The sequence below is a fragment of the Microtus oregoni genome, unplaced genomic scaffold, assembly GCF_018167655.1.
Source record: "Microtus oregoni isolate MIOR12 unplaced genomic scaffold, Mior012 000002F_ref0000024, whole genome shotgun sequence".
Classification (NCBI taxonomy): domain Eukaryota; kingdom Metazoa; phylum Chordata; class Mammalia; order Rodentia; family Cricetidae; genus Microtus; species Microtus oregoni.
This window is the reverse complement of record NW_024543061.1, coordinates 76,515,270-76,533,605: the sequence shown is the minus strand read 5'-3', so window position 1 is coordinate 76,533,605 and position 18,336 is coordinate 76,515,270. Positions and strand designations below refer to the sequence as shown.

Below are 18,336 nucleotides of genomic sequence, written 5' to 3'. Positions count from 1 at the left end.
GGAGAAAATCAAAACATACAGCACAAGCTTGGCCTAGAAAAAGAGTCTTAATTTCTCAAGAGGAGGGTCAATTTTGAGAGCATTGGCAAAGACGCAGAGATGGCTAGTCAAAATGTAGAGCCTGGAAGCACAGAGGTGGTACCCAGGAAAACTGGGATTTGGGAACAAATGACCCATGGGACTCTAAGCATCCCATAACAGGGCTGTTTATAGGAAATGGAGCAAGGCATAGGGTATGCTGAGGGGCTAGATGCTCTGTAGTTGGGGTTAGTGTTATAAACACACATTCTCGTACAAACTCCAGAAAACAGTGATAAGAACTACTTGACCAAATAATTAGTCCTGAATACATATTCATAGAAAGAATGAGGGAATCGGGGCTGGCTTTAGCATACGGCAGATGACTACTAAACCGTAAACATAAACCCAAAGGGAATATTGGCAGTAGCATATGTACGAAAATGTACACTCATTTTTGTTAGGGGTTTGATCAATAGGTAAGTGACGGAGCTGGCACGAAGGTATTTGCCATCTTCTAGAAACATCCTGGGTCATTTCTGCAGCAGGGAATTTCAGATAAATGACCTGTGAGAACAAGTGACCACAGTTAACTCAGGTGTGGCAAACTTTAGAAAAGGAATGTGCTTGAGTTTGGATGACCGCCTTCCAGGACTCATATGCAAATGTCCTCACAAACTCCAGGGAAAAGGCAAATCTCTATGAAGGTAAACAAAACGGACTCTGTCGTCATTTTTAATAGGGTAACATGTGCTTAAACGGTGCTTTGCGGTTTGCTAAGTGCTTTCACAGATTACCTCATTTAGACTTCACAGTACTCCCTGGAGATGAGAGTGATTAAGAACCTTCTTTCTCCCAGAGAGGTGATGTGGCTGAGAGGAGGTGAGTGAGCTTGCAGCTTTGACAACGCTACCAGCTTCATTCATCAGGAAATGGGTTTTCTTCCTCCCTGACCTGAGGCAAACACTAATTGTATTAAAATATCTACCACAAGGCAGGCTCATTGAAAAATTCTTCCTAGAAAAGGCTTCTCTGAGCAGTGATCAAAGTCGACAAAGACAGGGACACTCTTGCGGTAGCACAGCTCTGTCAGACGCGGTCCGCTCCTTCAAACATTACCATAGAACAGATTGAGATCTAAATGTGAACCACAAAATGTTCCAGTTAGTGCAGAGACCTCATTTCATTCAGCTCAATTCTAGACAGGCAAGATGGAAGCCGTGATGGAGAAAGTGGCCCCTCCCCCTCGCCTTTGGCCTCAGTCACAGTAAGGCACTCCTTGTGGGGAAAATGGTAAGGCAGAGCTTGATTGGCTGAGGACAACAGGGTCTGGGCATATTTCTAAAGAGGGAGCAGTCACTTCCGGGGGCTCTTTTCTGTAAATCATTATCGCTCAAACTACTGACTTTAAAATCCCACTGATAAACGGAAAAGTGTTTTATATATGTATCCATATATATATATATATATATATATATATATATATATATATATACACACACAAAAAAAAAAAAAAAAGAAAAAATAACCATCTCTGGGCAAATGCAATTAGCTTCTTAAAATTGTGTTAGTAGGTCATGTTTTCCTTCCACATCTTTTTAAAGACACTCTAATAAATTAAATAAAACCAATAGGAAAGCAAACAAAACCCTTATCTCCAGGTATGCTTTTGCTTCCTGAAACCAATTCCACAGAACAGTCAGATATGTAATAGCGGGCCTCCCAGGGATGTGATTTTTTATTCAACTTGACATGCAAGTCGTGAGTAATTAATTATGTCTTCTATTTACACGTTGTCAGATAAGAGTATTAAACAGAAGAGCTGAGACCGGCACTGCGCGCCACCCTTAATCGGTTTAATTTGCAAACCTAATGCAATCAAAAGGAAGACATTAGTGTTAAAATGTTGTTGTTGTCCTTTCTTAAAGGGACAGGTCCTGTCCGATGGGTAAAAGTCACGCAAAGCCAGGAAGGCACAAACTCTCGAGTCTACCTGCCTGCTTGTGTCTTGGACTATAGGAGGTCTGAACGTACGGTCACTGAGATCGGGCGTCGTCAATCCCAGCATGTTACGGTTCAGCTCTGGGTAATCAACCAACAAAGTGTAGCAGTGGCACGCATGTGCACCAGAATACAGGAGGTGAGAAGCGAAAGCATGAGCCTGGTATGTGTGAACTTACAGAACCTCACAGCAGGCCTGGGGCTGCAGACTCGTGACTGACAGATTGGTGGGCAACATGGAAAAACCGCAAGGAAGATTATGGATGATCCAGAACTGTTGCCGGGAAGAACCCTTGTTCTAATTCTGTCCAAATGTCAGTCCTCACAAAAGGCCTTAGGAGTTGATTCTGGCACAGAAGTCTCAAGACACTTCTGAAGGAGGAGACAGGAAGAAAGAGAAGTGGCAGGCTAGCGGATGGGGAAGGGCAAACCACGCCAGACAAGGCAATGGGATTCAGCATTCGTCTACTGCATGGGTAGGCCAGGGGCTCGTTCCTGCTCCTTCTCAACATCCCTGAAACTCAGTTTCTCCATTGCTGGGACAGTGACGAAGATGGAGAAAGCTATGCAAGGATGAGATGCTGTAATTCATGGACAGTGACGAAGATGGAGAAAGCTATGCAAGGATGAGATGCTGTAATTCATGGACGGTGAGGACAAAGTCCCGAGTACTAGGCAGCGTGTCACCAGTCTCTTAACCATCATTAGGAATATGGCAGCGAGGCTCAGAAGGACTTATCATCTGATTTCTGCAAGTTCCTCACATTGCTTGATTCCTTTAGGACCAACTGATACCACCCTATTTGAAGAATCTTTCTTTTGATTTAGCACTTCTGTTTACAACTGGCTCTTGATTTCTCAGAAGGTTTGGTCCAAGGACCAGAATCTATAAATGATAGAATCCCTAAATGGTCTAATATCTGAATGTAACCTAGGTACATCCTTCTTGATATTTTAAGCAATCCCTCACTTATTCATAACCACTAATGTGATATAAATGCTAGACAGGTGTTATACTGAATTTCTTCTAGAGTAGATTCAGGAAAAAAGTGTCTACATGGTCAGTGGAGACACGATGGTCTTCTGAATATTTCCTGCTTGAGGTTGGACAAGCCCAGAGATGTGGACAACCACAGGCAGAGATAATACAGTAATACTGCTATACAGTATTACAGTATAGCATGTAGAGTAATACTACTATATTCTTTATTTATGTGGTACCAAAAGCATGTAATTAACTCATGGCTTAAATAAGGAAAAAACCTGCAGAGAAAATTTCACAATTATAAGAGCATATTAATGCAAATTATAATTATTATGGTCACAAGAGCAATTTTTAGTCACATCCAAAGGAAATAAGTTTGAAAGTATGCCAACAGTTACAATGTGAGTGAAAAAATCCATTTATTTCTCATTTGTCTGTAAGAGTGGCTACAGATTAATGTATAAACAACAGGATCCAGGAGAGTTTAAGTCTAGGGACTAATTTACGGAACTACCCAAGCAAGAGAGGATTATTTTATCTAATTAAGACAGAGTGTGCGTATTTAGAATTAAGCATTTGCATTTAACAGCAAATTCAGAATTATAAAAGCAATTAAAGCTAAAATGAGGTATGATAATTTTTCCTGCAAGCCACTGAGGAGCCAAAGTGCATCTTAATGCGTGCCTGCGTGCCTGCGTGCCTACAGAGCAGAAGCGGTGAAGAACACAAGCTCTCGACTCTCTCCCTTCCAAGTTCTCGCCCTTTGGGGGATGTGAATCCATCCACCATGTCTTGATCAAGCCTCCTAACCCTATATGAATCTCACACCCCTAGATTAATCTAGGACCAATACAATTCAGTCTGCAACCGACCTCATAATGAACTTGAATTTGTCACTGAGTGTTTAATTAAAGTCCTTGGGTGTTTTGTGTATTTCCTATGTTATTCCACATTAGTTTAGATACCTTATTCTCCCTACAAATGTGGTTATTGGTCTTCTCCATTGCTCCAATCTGAAAGATTTTCCTTAATCTAATTGCTATCAAATCTATTGAACAGGATCCACAAGAACATTTGTTTCTTTATAAAACAACCGCTCCTTCAAGCCCATGAGCCTGTTCCTCTTTTAGTAGGAAATTCTATCTGACTCATCTGCAGGCTAGCCGGCTACTGTGTCTAAGTTTTTACAGTATTCTCATACACTATCCCTTAAGCTTTTGTGTGTCCACAAAAATGAACAGAATTTTTTCCTTCCTGGAGTAGTCGAATTGAGGACATGAGGAAAGAAACTTGAAGTCTTCTTCAAAAATTTTCCAACCACCCTATATTTTACTCAGAGTTCAGAAAGTCATCTTATACTTTCTATTTAATTCAAATTTATTTTATATAATTTCCTGATATGCTACAAAAAATTCCTTGATTCCTTGAAGAACAACTATCCTTTGTCAATCAATTCTATTCAGATCCTACCATGGTGACATCTGTGACGTCAATTTCACCTGATTCTCTGAAATCATAGAAACATGTCTTTAGTGTAGATGTGATGTTACGAGTGGGGCTGTCTCAACTCTTGGTCCCTTTAAGGATTTACAAGACAAGTCTTGTAAAGTGTAGTTAAATATGCAGCCTGCCTCATAAAAATCTATGTTTATGAAATAAACAACAAAAGCACTAAAGTTTCCCTTTGAAATAGTCATGGACTTACAGAAAGTTGAAAATAATGGCCCAGTGAGTAAAAACTGAGCATGGCCGGTATCAAGCATCTGGAACTCCAGTATTGTAGGGAAGGCAGCGGAGGCAGGAGGGTACAGTGAGTTCGCCTGGCCAGTTAGCTTAGCCTAGTTACTAAGTTCCCGACTCAGTGAGAGCCCCTGCTTCAAAAAATACAATGGTGAAAGATGAAGATACCAGAGTTGACCTTGCCCTGCCCCTACACAGGTGAGCATACTTGCACACCCATACGTCTCTACAAGCAAACATGCCCCTCCACACACACCTAAGTCACAAATAAATATACAGAAAAGGGCCACACACCCTTCACCTAGCCTCTGCCAGTGGCAACAATGCTGCCTATCAAAATAAGAAAATATCAGAACTATGGAACTGTCATTGGTTATATTTTACCAGATATACATGTACACATGTATATATATGTACATGTTGGTGTACAGGGGTCCTGAGATGTCTAGATCTTACAACTATATATGGTTTATGATAATATATATGTGCATGCAGATATATACATATATATAACACACATATCTGTATCTCAAGGTTTCCTCAGGCAGCCCCTTTATAGATACATGCACCATCTCCCCATATACCCAACTCCCATCCTTGGTAAACAGAACTTGATTCCCTACCTCCGTGACTTTACTACTTTAATATTTTTATATAAATTAACCAGACCAAATGCATCTTTTAAGACTATTTTTTCTCAATAAGAAGACTTTCATTGAAGTGAAGCTACTGTGAGCATCCGTTTGTCTTCATTGCTGTACACTGAATAGATGTGCCACAGGTTTTAATCATTCCCACACTGAAGAGCATTGTGACTGTTTTCACTACCTAGTAAAAACTTCCGGGTGCAGGGTTTAGTTTATTTGGATGAATTATGATGCCTCTAATATGACTGGTTCAGGATAAAGGTTTCAGAACTGGGTAGCAAGGGTGAGGAGATGCCAAAAAAATTTAGCCTATAAGATAATGTCTGTTAGTGTGTTCAGGAAGAAACCCATTTACCCTGGCTTTCCCAGAACAGATCAGTTTGTTTCCCCTGGCCCACACAATGATCTCTTTGCTCACAGAAGTGCCCCAGTTGATGTGACAAATCCTATGATCACTGTGACTCTTCAGTGACCCTGAGAGCATTACTGCCTGCCTGTTCGGCTACAATGGGACCTGCATTTCAGTGGGTTGCTGTTTTGTGCCTGTTCTCTGTAGCTGTGGGGTGACTCTGGAGTCTGAGAGATGAGATTCATATTCTTGCAACAAAGGATAGTCTTGAGGAAGTATCTTCCACCTTAATCTACATTTTCACACACATAAAACAATTTTCTCTGCTGGTTTCATGCCATAGAGCCAGGCCCATGGCTAGTTTCTAGTCCGTAATAAGGCTAGGCCCTAGGTATTCTAGCTTCAGTCACAGGCCTATCCCAAAGGCAATTCTCAGTAAACTGCAGGCCTACAGTGACCTTAGCTAGGACCAGCTGTCCAGATCTCTGTCAATCACTCTCTCCAAAACACAGGAGTCAAGTAAGAGGAAAGTGTCACCCATTCTTAAGTGGGAGGAAGTTCCCTCAGAGGGTAGAATGCTGGGTCAGGAAGGATGCAGGCTGCGCCATGGGAGGAACTGAAGGGATAGTTCCACATGACCACCTCAGCTTGTCTTTCATCAAGAGGCCGGTACACCACCAAATGGCACACAGCAAGCACAGAGTCTAAGCCAACAACTTTATTTTTTTTTTTCAAGAGACAGTCTATGCTTTTCAGTTTCTTATAATGGGATTTGAAATAGAAAAGGAGAAAATAAAATCCTGTCAATGTAGCATTGCAAGACTTTGCTAGTTGTTTGGGTTTTTTTTTTTTTTGATTGCTCACACTCATGGACAACAAGCATATAAGGAATGACCTGTTATATGAGGCCGCTTGTTAGTTTCCTGGCTGTCCAGACTCCTGAAATAACCACGCAGAAACTGCATTAATTAAATCACTGCTTGGCCCATTAACTCTAGCTTCTTATGAGCTAACTCTTACATATTAATTTAACCCATCTCCATTAATCTGTGGTATCACCACACGGCAGTGACTTATTGGCAAAGTTTCAGCATGTTTGTCTCTGATGATGGCCCCATGGCTTCTCCCTCAACTCTGCCTTCTTTTTCCAGCATTCAGTTTAGTTTCCCCCACCTACCCTATTCTGCCCTGCACAGGCCTAAGACGGTTTCTTTATTAACCAATGGTATTCACAGCATACAGAGGAGAATTCCACATTGGGGAATGACTCTTATTCCCCAAATCCCTGATCCCCACTTCATGCTTATGATCAGTATCAATAATCTATGCCCTTAACTAATGCAAAAAATCATATATAATTGATCCTTGGACTTATAGCTTCATGTAACAAATTTCAAAAAACTGAAATACACAGACCTTGAAAAAATATGCTACTTTGAAGTGAGAAGAACATGCATGGTAGAGCAGTTTAATGATTTTTGACTATTATATTTGTACACACATAGGAAACAAGTTTGGAATACGCATATTTAGAGGGTAGTGACTTGGGAAGTAGACTGTTTATGAAGAAGTTTTCTTTTTCTGCTTGTTGCTTTTGTTTTTGTTGTGGTGACCATCTACTTTGAATTATCAGTATATTAATATAAAAATACTGTGGCCATTGACACATATCTGATTTGGGCTTCTTCAAGTGTTGCAAATAAAGAGGTCCCCACTTCAGACCTTTGGCAAACCATAGGGTGAAAGGCTAATTGGAGACTTCCGCATAGCAACAAGAATTTCAATAGTCTTCCTATGCTCTCTATTAACCTTCAAAAGTGAAAAATACCCTATCAATCAAGGATTTGAAACCAGCAGGGTAATAGCGCACATTTTAAAGTTGTAAAGGTCATGTAGACTCTTATGAGTTGCAAATACATAAAATATAAATCCTAGGGTTCAACCCTGGGTACCCTGAACAATAGCTGCATTTTAGCAGATTTTGGTAATTAAAAACAACAACAACAACCCCACAAATGCCTAAGCTCAGCTTTTAGAGTCGAGTCCAGGTATTTTGTTCTAAGCCCTGGCAATCACATCAGCCAGAAGCGTTTACAACACCAGCATTTCCATATTGCAAATCCCCGGAGTCTAGCCACTCTGAGTGAAGCCTGTAGCCATTTGTGAGAGACTAATTACAAAGTATAATTTGGTTAGAGAAAACTGCAGAGGGGAATTCCCCAGCACAATGCACAGTAAGTTTGTTCACATCTTGCCACTACATTTAAGTGTAAATAATGGTTTGTAGCAGTTCACTTCAATGGGAAATACCCAGTTTTCTTTTACATTTTTTAAGGGGAAAACCTCCGTACTAGACATTTAATGACACATCACAAACAGCATACAGTTCATTTTTGTTCTACTTTGGGTTTGCTGCTGCTTTAGAAAGGATCTCATTGTGTGTTCTGGAAGCTGTAATCCTCCTGCCTTATCCTCTGACCCCCATCTCAGGGCCAGAACACATGATACCACATTCAGTTTTCCCTGCTAGGAAGCTTAAGATCTAGAAATTTTAAGCCGTTTGAGATGATATGTTTCCCCAAATAGGCAGTAGAATCAGGAGTGTAAGGTCATCCTCAACTGCAGATCAAATTTGACTAGAAGGCTCTGTCTTACATGAATATTCAGAGTTTTGAGGACATCTAAATAATAGGCATTTTCCAATAACAATTTATTATTGTAAATATCACGGTTATTCTTGGTGGTTTTTCTATACTAATTGTTTCTCTCAGTGCTGTAAGAGAATATCTGAGAGAAAGCAGCTTACAGAAGGGAGAATTTCTTTCTGTCTTCTTTTTTAAGAAATTATTTTTACATGTTTGAATGGTTTGCCTTTGTGTATACATGTGTACCAAGTACAGGCATTATTACCCTTAGAGGAAGATGGCACTGGATGCCCTGGAACTGAATATCAGACAGTTGTGAGCCATCATGTGGGTGTTGGGAACCAATCCGGGGTCCTCTGTAAGTGCAGCAAGGGCTCTTAACCACTACACTTCAGTTCTCAATGTATTGCCAAACTAAACAGAAATCCCTGAGCAAAATACTTAAACCTCTTTTTTATGGACTACCAAAATGAGCTAAGTTGAAAACTCCTGACTAGTCTTAGAGAAAGATGACGTGCGGCAAGCAGTCTTATCTAATGATGATAAGGACATGTGGGACTTGTATAAATGCCTTCTCAGAAGTTTCTAGAAATATTGGTTTGATAGGGAGTAAACATTATAAAACTCAATAAAAACAATTTACCCACTAATGAATTTCTAATATTACTCTTTAGCTCTGTAGATGCAATTTAAATTTTTACACTTTACATTCGTTCATTTTTGTGTGTATATGAGGACGCATGCCTACCATGAAGCATGTATGTTGGGCCATGTGGGTTCTGGGATTAAACATGGGCCATTGGAGTGGACAGCTGTAACATTAGGGCCTGCTTGTTGGGGTTTCTGTCCTGCCCAGTTCCCAGAGCCAGTAAGTCCCAAAGAAAATCACACAGAGGTCTACATAAGTTATAAACTGATTTGCCCATTAGCTCAGGCTTCTTATTAACTCATAACTTATATTATCCCATTATTCTAGAATATGTTAGCCACATGGCTCAGTACCTTTTTCAGTGGGGTAGTCACATCTTGCTTCTTCTGTGGCCAGGTCACAACTGCAGAGGAATGGGCTTCCTTCTTAGAATTCTTCTGTTCTCATTGACCCACCTCTACTTCCTGTCTGTTTGTCCCACCTATACTTCCTGCCTGGCTACTGGCCAATCAGCATTTATTTAAAACATAATTGACAGAATATAGAATTGTCCCACACCAGACAGCAAATCTCTATACCTACTAAGGTCTTTGGCCAGGCCTCCAGATGAAATTTCTTATGATAAATTCATGGAGTCATGAGAAGCATTGCTTTCATTCACTAATGTGAAAGCATAAATAATTTAATTATAATTTTGTCCTAATTCTGGCTCTCATTGGCCAACAAACCAAAATGAAGTTAAAGTTATAGGAAACAATTAAAGATAATTCACATTAACAATGTAATCATAGGCCATTCATATAAACCAATCTGCATCAAGATCATTTAAAGACTTTCAGCCCATGAGTAAGTATATGCTTTGATATGTGTGTATGTATATGTGTATGTGTGTGTATTCAGTTGCTTGAAAATTTAATTATCTGTTTGTTAGGCTATATGATAAAATTTTAATGATGACAACATTGATTCAATTAGCATGGTGAGCCTTCTGTTAGCATTGAAAAAGATACTGTCTATGCTTCAGGATGTGGCTCATGTTTAATATTAAGCCACAAGATGCTTAAGTATCTTTCCTCTAACATCTTACATTTCCTTTATTTGAACACACATCTAACTGTGTTTTGTGACCCTTTTCTGTTTCTGTGCCGGTGTTCACATTATGCCACCACAAAGACACATTTGACTCTAAGCCACTCTTTCCCTGCAGCACCTAGGCAATTCTGGTACCTAATAGATGATTAACAAGTGTTTGCTTGACTGAATGGACTGGGCAACAGATCACTCTCCTGTAATTTCTTCATACTTCCATTGGGGTTTTGGGAAAAAATTTATCAACAATGTTAATAAATGTTAAGTCTGCTTAACAAGAAAATTAGAGGCAAAGAAAATTAAAGAAGTTGCCAGGGGTCCCGATTATTCAGAAACTATCAAGGTTCAGAAACAAGGTGGTGTGGGTTCACCATATTCTCATCCATAGACAAATCAATGATCTTTACTTAGGAAAAGCATAACAAAGCAAAGGTCTCAGTTGTCTGAAGAGTTTTACATTCATTTGTTCTTGTGTGTATATAAGGACACATACATATCATGAAACACATGGTGTGTATTGGTTAAAGGGCAGCTTACCAGAAAAGCGAAAATGGAGACACACACAAAAAGGGAAATATTTCGTATTTTAATCATACACACACAAATGTATATATATGCAAAAGGCAAGAATGCATACATATACATATATAGACTTAATAGTAAAAGCCCATGAACTGCTAGAGTAAAATAGATTTAGCTGGTTTATCACTTAAGATGGGAGCAGTTTTGTCGGGAAAATTAGTTGTATTTCTTTCTTTACTGAAAAAGCATTCTGAAAGACACATAAGGGTCTGTGAAATGGTTCAGAGAGTGAAGAGACCTGCCTTGAAGCCAGACTGTCTAAATTTAATCACTGGGACCCACATAGTGAGGAACAAACTTTCTCCAATAAGTAGTCTTCTGATTCCACAAGTGAGCATAAAATAAATAAATGCGATTTTTGAGTAACCCATGTATTTGCACACAGATAGTTGACAGTAAATTTTTTTTCATCAAATTTAATTTCAGTCTCCTGGCAATCATTTTTTTCAGAAATTTCATGTGTGTGTATAATTCATAATGTAGTTCTTGAACTTGGAAGACCTATTTCCAATTTTGATTCTCTGTGGAATGTTTTTCCAACCACTTGTCATTTTTTTCCTCCTATTGCCCCAATTTCCTGATAGAGAGGGAAGGAAAACCCTCTCATCAAGTTCTTCAACCTCACTTCAAGATCTTCTGCTTGTTTTGTTTCAAAATACAGAAGACAGAGGAGCCCAGTTGTTGCCTATTAACAACTAGAAAACCTCAGGAAAAGAAAGGTTGTTCTCTGTAGAATTAGATGCTGAAATAGTTGAGAGATGGGAACACAGCACGGTTGTCTCTCTAACAACGAAGTTGGGAACACTGTTTACAGAGAGAAAGTAATCTAACATCTGGTTTTGTGGAGCCCTGGAGCACACGTAGAAAAGAAAATAGAAACAACAGTTGCTGCAGAATTACATGAGAGGTTTTGAAAGTCAGTTTTTGTTGCTGCTATAATTATACCTTGTGTTCTCACATAGTCTCCTCAGTGGCTCATAGAAACCATATGGAACTTTCTGGAATCAATAGCACCAGAGAAAAGAGGCGTCTTTGTTTTGATTGCTATTTCACTGAACCTGTCCACATTCTTATTTCTTCAGCTTACGCCAGGCAGGGCATGATTACTTTTCTCGTTTTTGTAATCAAAGGCCCAACAAGAAACACCTTAAATGAGGAAGACTGCATTTTGGGTGACAGTTTAAGAGGGAACACAGTCCCATCAGGGCAGAGAAGGCAGGATCACAAAGCAACCACTCACCCTCCAGTCAGGAGGCAGAGAAGCAACAGGAAATGGGCCAAGGAATCCTCCAGTGAGGCTCTGCTGCCTAAAGCTTCCTCAACTTTTCTAAACAGCACCTGCAGCTGGGAGCCAAGTGTTGAAAAGCACAAGCAAGTGGGGGTCACATTGCATTTAAACCATAGCCCTAAATCTTCTCCTCACTTTGGCTTCTCAGGTCAGTTGGTACTAATGCCCAAGGAAGCTCTCACACACTTACTGAAGCAGAAGAGCTGAGACCAAAAGACCCCTCTGGAAGAGTTGTGTAAATGACCAGTTATAACCCAGTATTAAATACCACCATAGGAATTACCAAGAGAGTCTGTTGAAACGGGCCTGTTAGAGGCAGGGTTCTCACAAAACATTAGAGTGTCTCCTACCACCAGGAATACAGACATATTGACCTGGTGGGGATAGGAAAGATCATGGGGAGCAGTGATGCGGAGTGGAGGCCAAAGATAATCTTAGTATACCCATACTGGCTGTTGGTCTTGTATATATAGGTAAAGTTAAAATTTTATAGAAACCATTTGTCATTGGCATGTCAATTGTGACTTTTTAAAAAGAGAGCGCTCCATCTTACTGTAATCATAGATAGCCATGAGCTTTAAATCCTCCTGCTTCAGCCTGCTGACTGATAGGTTGACAGGCATGCAACACCATTTCCAGCTTCCGTGGCTACAGTTTCTTTATACAGTACTGGATAGTTTTGAACTTGTGCTATGATCAGCTGTGACCTTGAACTCCCGATTGTACCATCTAAGTGCTGGGATTGCAGGCATGTCTACTTGTCATTGCTGCTTCCAATCTTTCAATTTATTTTTAAAAGATTTATTTACTTTTTACTTTTATGTGAACGAGTGCTTTGCCTATGTGTGTACACATTTGTGCAGTACTTGTGCAGGCCAGAAGAGGGTGTTGGAGCCTCTGAAACTAGAGTTCCAGTTGTGAGCCACCATTTTGGTGCTGGGAACAGAGCCTGGGCCTTCTGCAAGTGCAGTTAGCTCCATTAACCTTCCAGTCATTTCTCCAGCCCCCATTACTGCTTTTTAACTGGTAAAATCAAGTAACAATTTAAGAGACACTGATGCATAAATGCATAACTGAGGATATCATATTTTTGAGAAAAATATCTGGTTTGTATTTCGATTTGTGATTTTAATAATATCTTAGTGTATGATTGATAAAGGTTTACTATTTATAGTGTAGTAATTGCCTAATAATTATGATTATTTAACTGTTAAAATGATAGTTCTTCAGGCTTTCCTTATATAGACATGTTCACAAGTCAATTATTATATCTCAGAATGCTTAGAAGCTATTTATACAGTGGAAAAAATTTTTAATTCTATTTATTCAGTTGTTATCACACTTCTAATGCCAGGTGCTAGCACACAGGGAAAGATAAAAGTTATGAGATAAAACTATCTCAAAAGTATTTGTAATGTTTCTGGATTCATTAGATGAGGACCATTAAATACTGTGTGGTAAAGTTCATCTTTGCAGTGGGATATGAAGAAGAACACATCAATCAACAAATGAATCTGGACTCCTTAAACTAGAAGAGAGGAAAAATCGATTTCTGTAGTCATTGATAGTAAGTTCCCTATTTTGTCACACTGCCTCTGACCACAGTAGTGGCACCAACACAAAGATACTTTTCAAACCTCTCAGGACTCAAGTTGTTTAAGAGCAGCGAGTCAAGGGTTGGCTGTGCAAGCATGAATCCCTGAGTTTAGAGTCCTGCCGCCTGTGTAAGAAGTCAAAAGTGGAGAAATGTGGCTATAACCCCAGAGGTAGATCCCCAGAGTTCTCGGACAGTTGGGCTAGCTCAAACAGCGAGCTCAAGTTTCAGCGAAAGACCCTGTCTCAAAAAAGTGAAGAAAATGGAGAGCAGCCACAAAAAAATGCCTGATATGATCCAGAGCAGGAATGTGCTCACAGTGGGACACCCATCACCTGTCAAAACAGAGGCAGTGAACTGTCCCCAGAACACTCAAGATAAATTTTCCACAGGAAATGAGGCATGTTGGGTATGCATGTGTGTGTATGTGTGTGTGTGTGTGAGAGAGAGAGAGACAGAGACAGAGACAGAGACAGAGACACACAGAGAGGGAGACATAGAGAAGCAAAGATCTCAAGATCTCATAGGCTTGGAGAAAGGCAGAAAGACCATGGACTGTAGGTATTTATCCTGGGTAAGAGTACAATGGCCAATATCATAGCATTGATAAAATTAAACATAGACCTTTAAAAAGTACAGTATTGAAATCCCTTTCAAAGTTAATCATCTTTTATGGCATCTCATATAAGAACAGAAATAAAGAAATAATGGACTCTTACCGAATGAGATATAGGGGTGGGGAGCTTCCAGTTGACCATAAATAAGCAACACTTCAGGGAAGACTGACTTCAAATTCTGATGAGGTCATAGTCTGCCGTTTGCATCTTAGTTGATAAAGCACTGATATTGACTGGGTTGGTGAAATAGGAGGCCATTTTCAGGAAAGGCAGTAAAAATGTGATGTTGTGTTGTTTTCAGTAGGAATTATGGGAAGACACACAAGGGGGAGACACTAAATAAGCAATCCATTTGATCCATAGACAGAAGATGAGACGGGGGCTCTTGGTGGATAGTAGAGCTTTGATTGTTGTTTCTAGCTGTACAGACACACCAGCAACGTTAGTACATCATTCTAAGTGTTCCATGACTAGCACCAGGTGTGCCCCATATCAGTTATGAAGATGTCAGCTCATGCGGTGGGTGCAATGTCTGACTCAGACAACCAGAGGTAGCTTGTTAAACGAATTCATAACTAAAAGCATGGGCAAGCAATGACACACAACACCTTGCACGCTCAACCCCTTCCAGGTTCCCTCAGTGAAAATGGTTATAAACCAGCATATCATACATACCCCCATTATTTCACAGCTTATATTTACCTGAATTATAGAAAATAGAAACGAAGTAGTGGTGGTGCATGCCTTTATCCCAGAATTCAGGAGACAGAGGCCAGTGGATATCTGTAAGTTCGAGGCTAGCCTGGTCTACAAAGCAAGTTCCAGGACTGCCAGAGCCATTACACAGAAAAATCCTGTCTTGATTAACAAAAAAGAAAGAGAGAGAGGGGGGGGGGGAGGGAGGGAGGGAGAAAGAAAATATGAAATTGCTCATCAAGTTTCAGAGTTATATATATTTGGCTTAAGTTCTTTAGAAATATTGGTTCACATGGAGGATGAAGTGTGAACATTGATAAATGGTGGCCATAATTAAATCTATGGAGATTTTCACAGAAGATGGGAGAATAGTTTGTCTCATACCCCTGGACCATTTTAGGCGGTGTTGTTGACCTCTGGTAGACTATTTGACATTAATAATGGATTATTTTAATGTTCATGCCACCATGTGCATGTTTGTGTCTATTTTATTGACTCTTGTTCAGTACTTTGAATTAGAAACATCAAATTTATAAAACACTTAAACTGTATGCCTTGTGCCCCATGTAACACACCAACTACACAATTTATGATATTACACTACATGCCTAATGTAGCTCTTCAAGTCTCTCTTGTTAACTGTTTGGAAATGTGATTCAACCAAAGAGCATTGTGAAAATTCTTAGAAGATTGGGGCTTAGTGGCTTTCAATTTATAGCGTTTCCCTTTTCTGCTATACTTTATATTAAAATGAAGCAAATGCTGCCCTTACATGAAATAAATTATTTTCTCATTAGTATATGACTTATTTAAGATTTGTCAGTGTATGTTCTTGATAAGTAGCTTATCATGATAGACGTTTGCTGGCAAGTGTTGAGATATACACATACTATGCAAAAGAGAGTGGAAGTCTATTTCGGTTACTAAGATACCACCATGTGATCCCTGCCTGAATTTTTCCTATTCCATTATCATGTTTTTACCATCTTTTCTCCCAAACTAAATGGTCTCATTTCTAGAATTACCATATACTATGAAAGAAAGACCTAAAGTTGTTCCAACGGTTAAATGTAGCTCAGGTCTCTCTTTCCCCTCCTCCCTCTCTCCTCCCCTTCCTTTCCACCCTCTTTCCCCTCCTCTCTCTCTCTCTCTCTCTCTCTCTCTCTCTCTCTCTCTCTTACACACACACACACACACACACACACACACACTGCTGCTCTCTGGAAAATATGCGCCTCAGTTTTCATCTTCAGTTCACAAAGAGTGCTGCCTAGGTTTTTAATTGTTGTAGAGCCTAGCAAATGGTTAAATAAACGTTAATTATAAAAACTCATTAAGCATAATATATCTGTGATGTATACTAAGGAAAAGCTTCCTACAGGCAAGACACGCTACTGAATTTATTATTCACCAGTTTTTCAAATAAAATAATGACTGACAACTTAAAATTTGAACACATATCAAATACAACTCAAAACTTCACTCATGTAATCGCGGTTTACTCAGAGACTACATTTCCTGCGATCCGGAAAGACAAGAAGAAAATAAAGAGTATTTTAAGCTGCTGTTGCCAGGGATTCATGGGTCCTGTTCACCGTAACCTTGGGGAGCATTCATAATTAATGGGCATATGGCCAAGAAGTGAATCCCTAATGCGGAAGCAAAGCGTTTGCAGTCCTGAAGTGTTAGTTAGGTATCCGCGTGGTGCTGAAAGGACAGCTCCGGAACGGATCACCTGTGGCCATCCTTGCATCCCTTGGCCAAGAAGGGAAAGGGGACTAAGCAGCAGAGAGCAAAAGTAGACCCCTGAAAACAGGAGCGAGGGGGTACCACTTCCTAACTTCCCCTTGCGTGCAAGGAAAACAACTAGCTATTGTGGTTGTTGTTTTCTTTCTTAATTGCACGCTTTAGGTGTCAAGCTTTTGTTTTTAAACAGCATTTTCCTTTTCACTTCTTCTCAAAGTACAGTTTTGAGACACACGTTTCAAAGAGGACGGGAAAAGTGAATTTTTTAAATTATATATTCCACCATTAAAATAAGAGGCAGCATCCTGTACCAAGAGGATGGAAGCGGAGCAAGTGTGGAGAGTTTCTCCAGGCATCCCCAGGTAGATATAGGTTAAGACAGGGAGAGACCTTCCCTCATGTTGAACTGACTCCTCATTCCATGAAACCCTCGCCTTAGTGCCTGGCCGGTGCGTCTGGTCCAGAGCTCAGCGCCCTGCGTGTGATTCCCGTAGAAGGTGAATTGACTGAGACAAAGCAGCCGCACGGAGGCTCCACTCGGGGAGGGCGAGAAGGTGAAGTGGAATTGGGGTGCACTGGGGACCAGTAAAGAAAGTGACCTGATTTTGCCGGAGAAAGCCCTATCCGGCCAGCCCATCGCTGAGGTGTCAGAGTACAAAGGACGACAACTGGAAGGTGCAAACTTCCACATCTTTCCACCCGCAAACCCGCAGCCCAGCCGGCACCGCGCTGAGGACAAAGCGTGCGCGGCTAGCGATCCCCTCCTGGCCACCGCGCCCCGAGCGCGTAGCTCCCCACAGCGGAATGGGTTCCCGTCCCCGAGGACTCGGGGTTCCCCTACCTTCATCAGCACAAAGAGCCCGAACAGAAGCAGCAGGCGACGACCCCGGTGCGTTCCCCTGGGCAGGTGCCCCATCGCGGCGCGGCCAGGGACCCCGGGAGGGAAGACAGTGCCAGCGGATCCCCGTGGCGTTCACAATGACCAGCCCTGGCTGGCAGCCTCAGATCCCGGGCGCCCAGGCAGCTCCCGGCGGCCGCATGTCGCCTGGCCGGTCCCCTGGCGCTTCCGGATGGATTGCTCTCCTCTTCTGCGCCCGAGTCCGGCGAGAACGTGCCAGGAGCCGGCGTTGCTTAATGGCTAAGGATGGAGAGGGTGGGGATGGCAGTGGGCGAGGCTCTGCGCCACAGCTACAGCGGTTGCCACGCGAGGCAGGGGTCGGCGTGGAGAGGGAGCGGCCCCGGCTCCGCAGGCAGGCAGCTCTCAGCAGCCCCCTAGCAACAGGGGTGTTCGCTCTCGGAGCCAGGAACTCGGAAAGTGCAGATCTCGGGTCCTCCCACCAGGGCCTGCCTGCTTCCCATTGCTAGGCAGACCCCAGGCCAGGCTCCGCCTCAACCTCCCCCAATCTCCTCGAAGGAGGTGTCTATGGGGTTTTCCCTCTGATGCCTCTTATCCCAGGTCCTTCTCAGCCTCCCTTCTTTTGCCCTTGTGGTACTTAAAGTCACTAGTGACAAGCAACATTTAAATGTTTTTTGAAGGGGGGTGAATTTCAACTCATATACCCCCCAACCTCAGTTTGATCCCCCAAAGCACCCAACATTTACCTAGGAAGACATAGTACAATGTTACGAGTTTCCTACGCTTGTTCTATTGCCCACACCCAGCTCACTGTATTTTACACATTGTTAGATA

General features: G+C 41.3%; 1 protein-coding gene across 2 annotated transcripts in view; it reads right to left on the bottom strand.

Annotated features, from left to right (window-relative positions):
* Ptpro (protein tyrosine phosphatase receptor type O) overlaps positions 1–18,107 on the bottom strand; it is a 219,757-nt gene extending 201,650 nt beyond the window's left edge. For both annotated transcript variants that reach the window (XM_041640812.1, XM_041640822.1), the window contains exon 1: positions 17,488–18,107. In XM_041640812.1, coding sequence (XP_041496746.1) covers positions 17,488–17,562 — 75 coding nt within the window. In that variant the 5' untranslated portion in view covers positions 17,563–18,107. The remainder of the gene's footprint in view (positions 1–17,487) is intronic.
* Between the last annotated feature and the right edge of the window lie 229 nt (positions 18,108–18,336).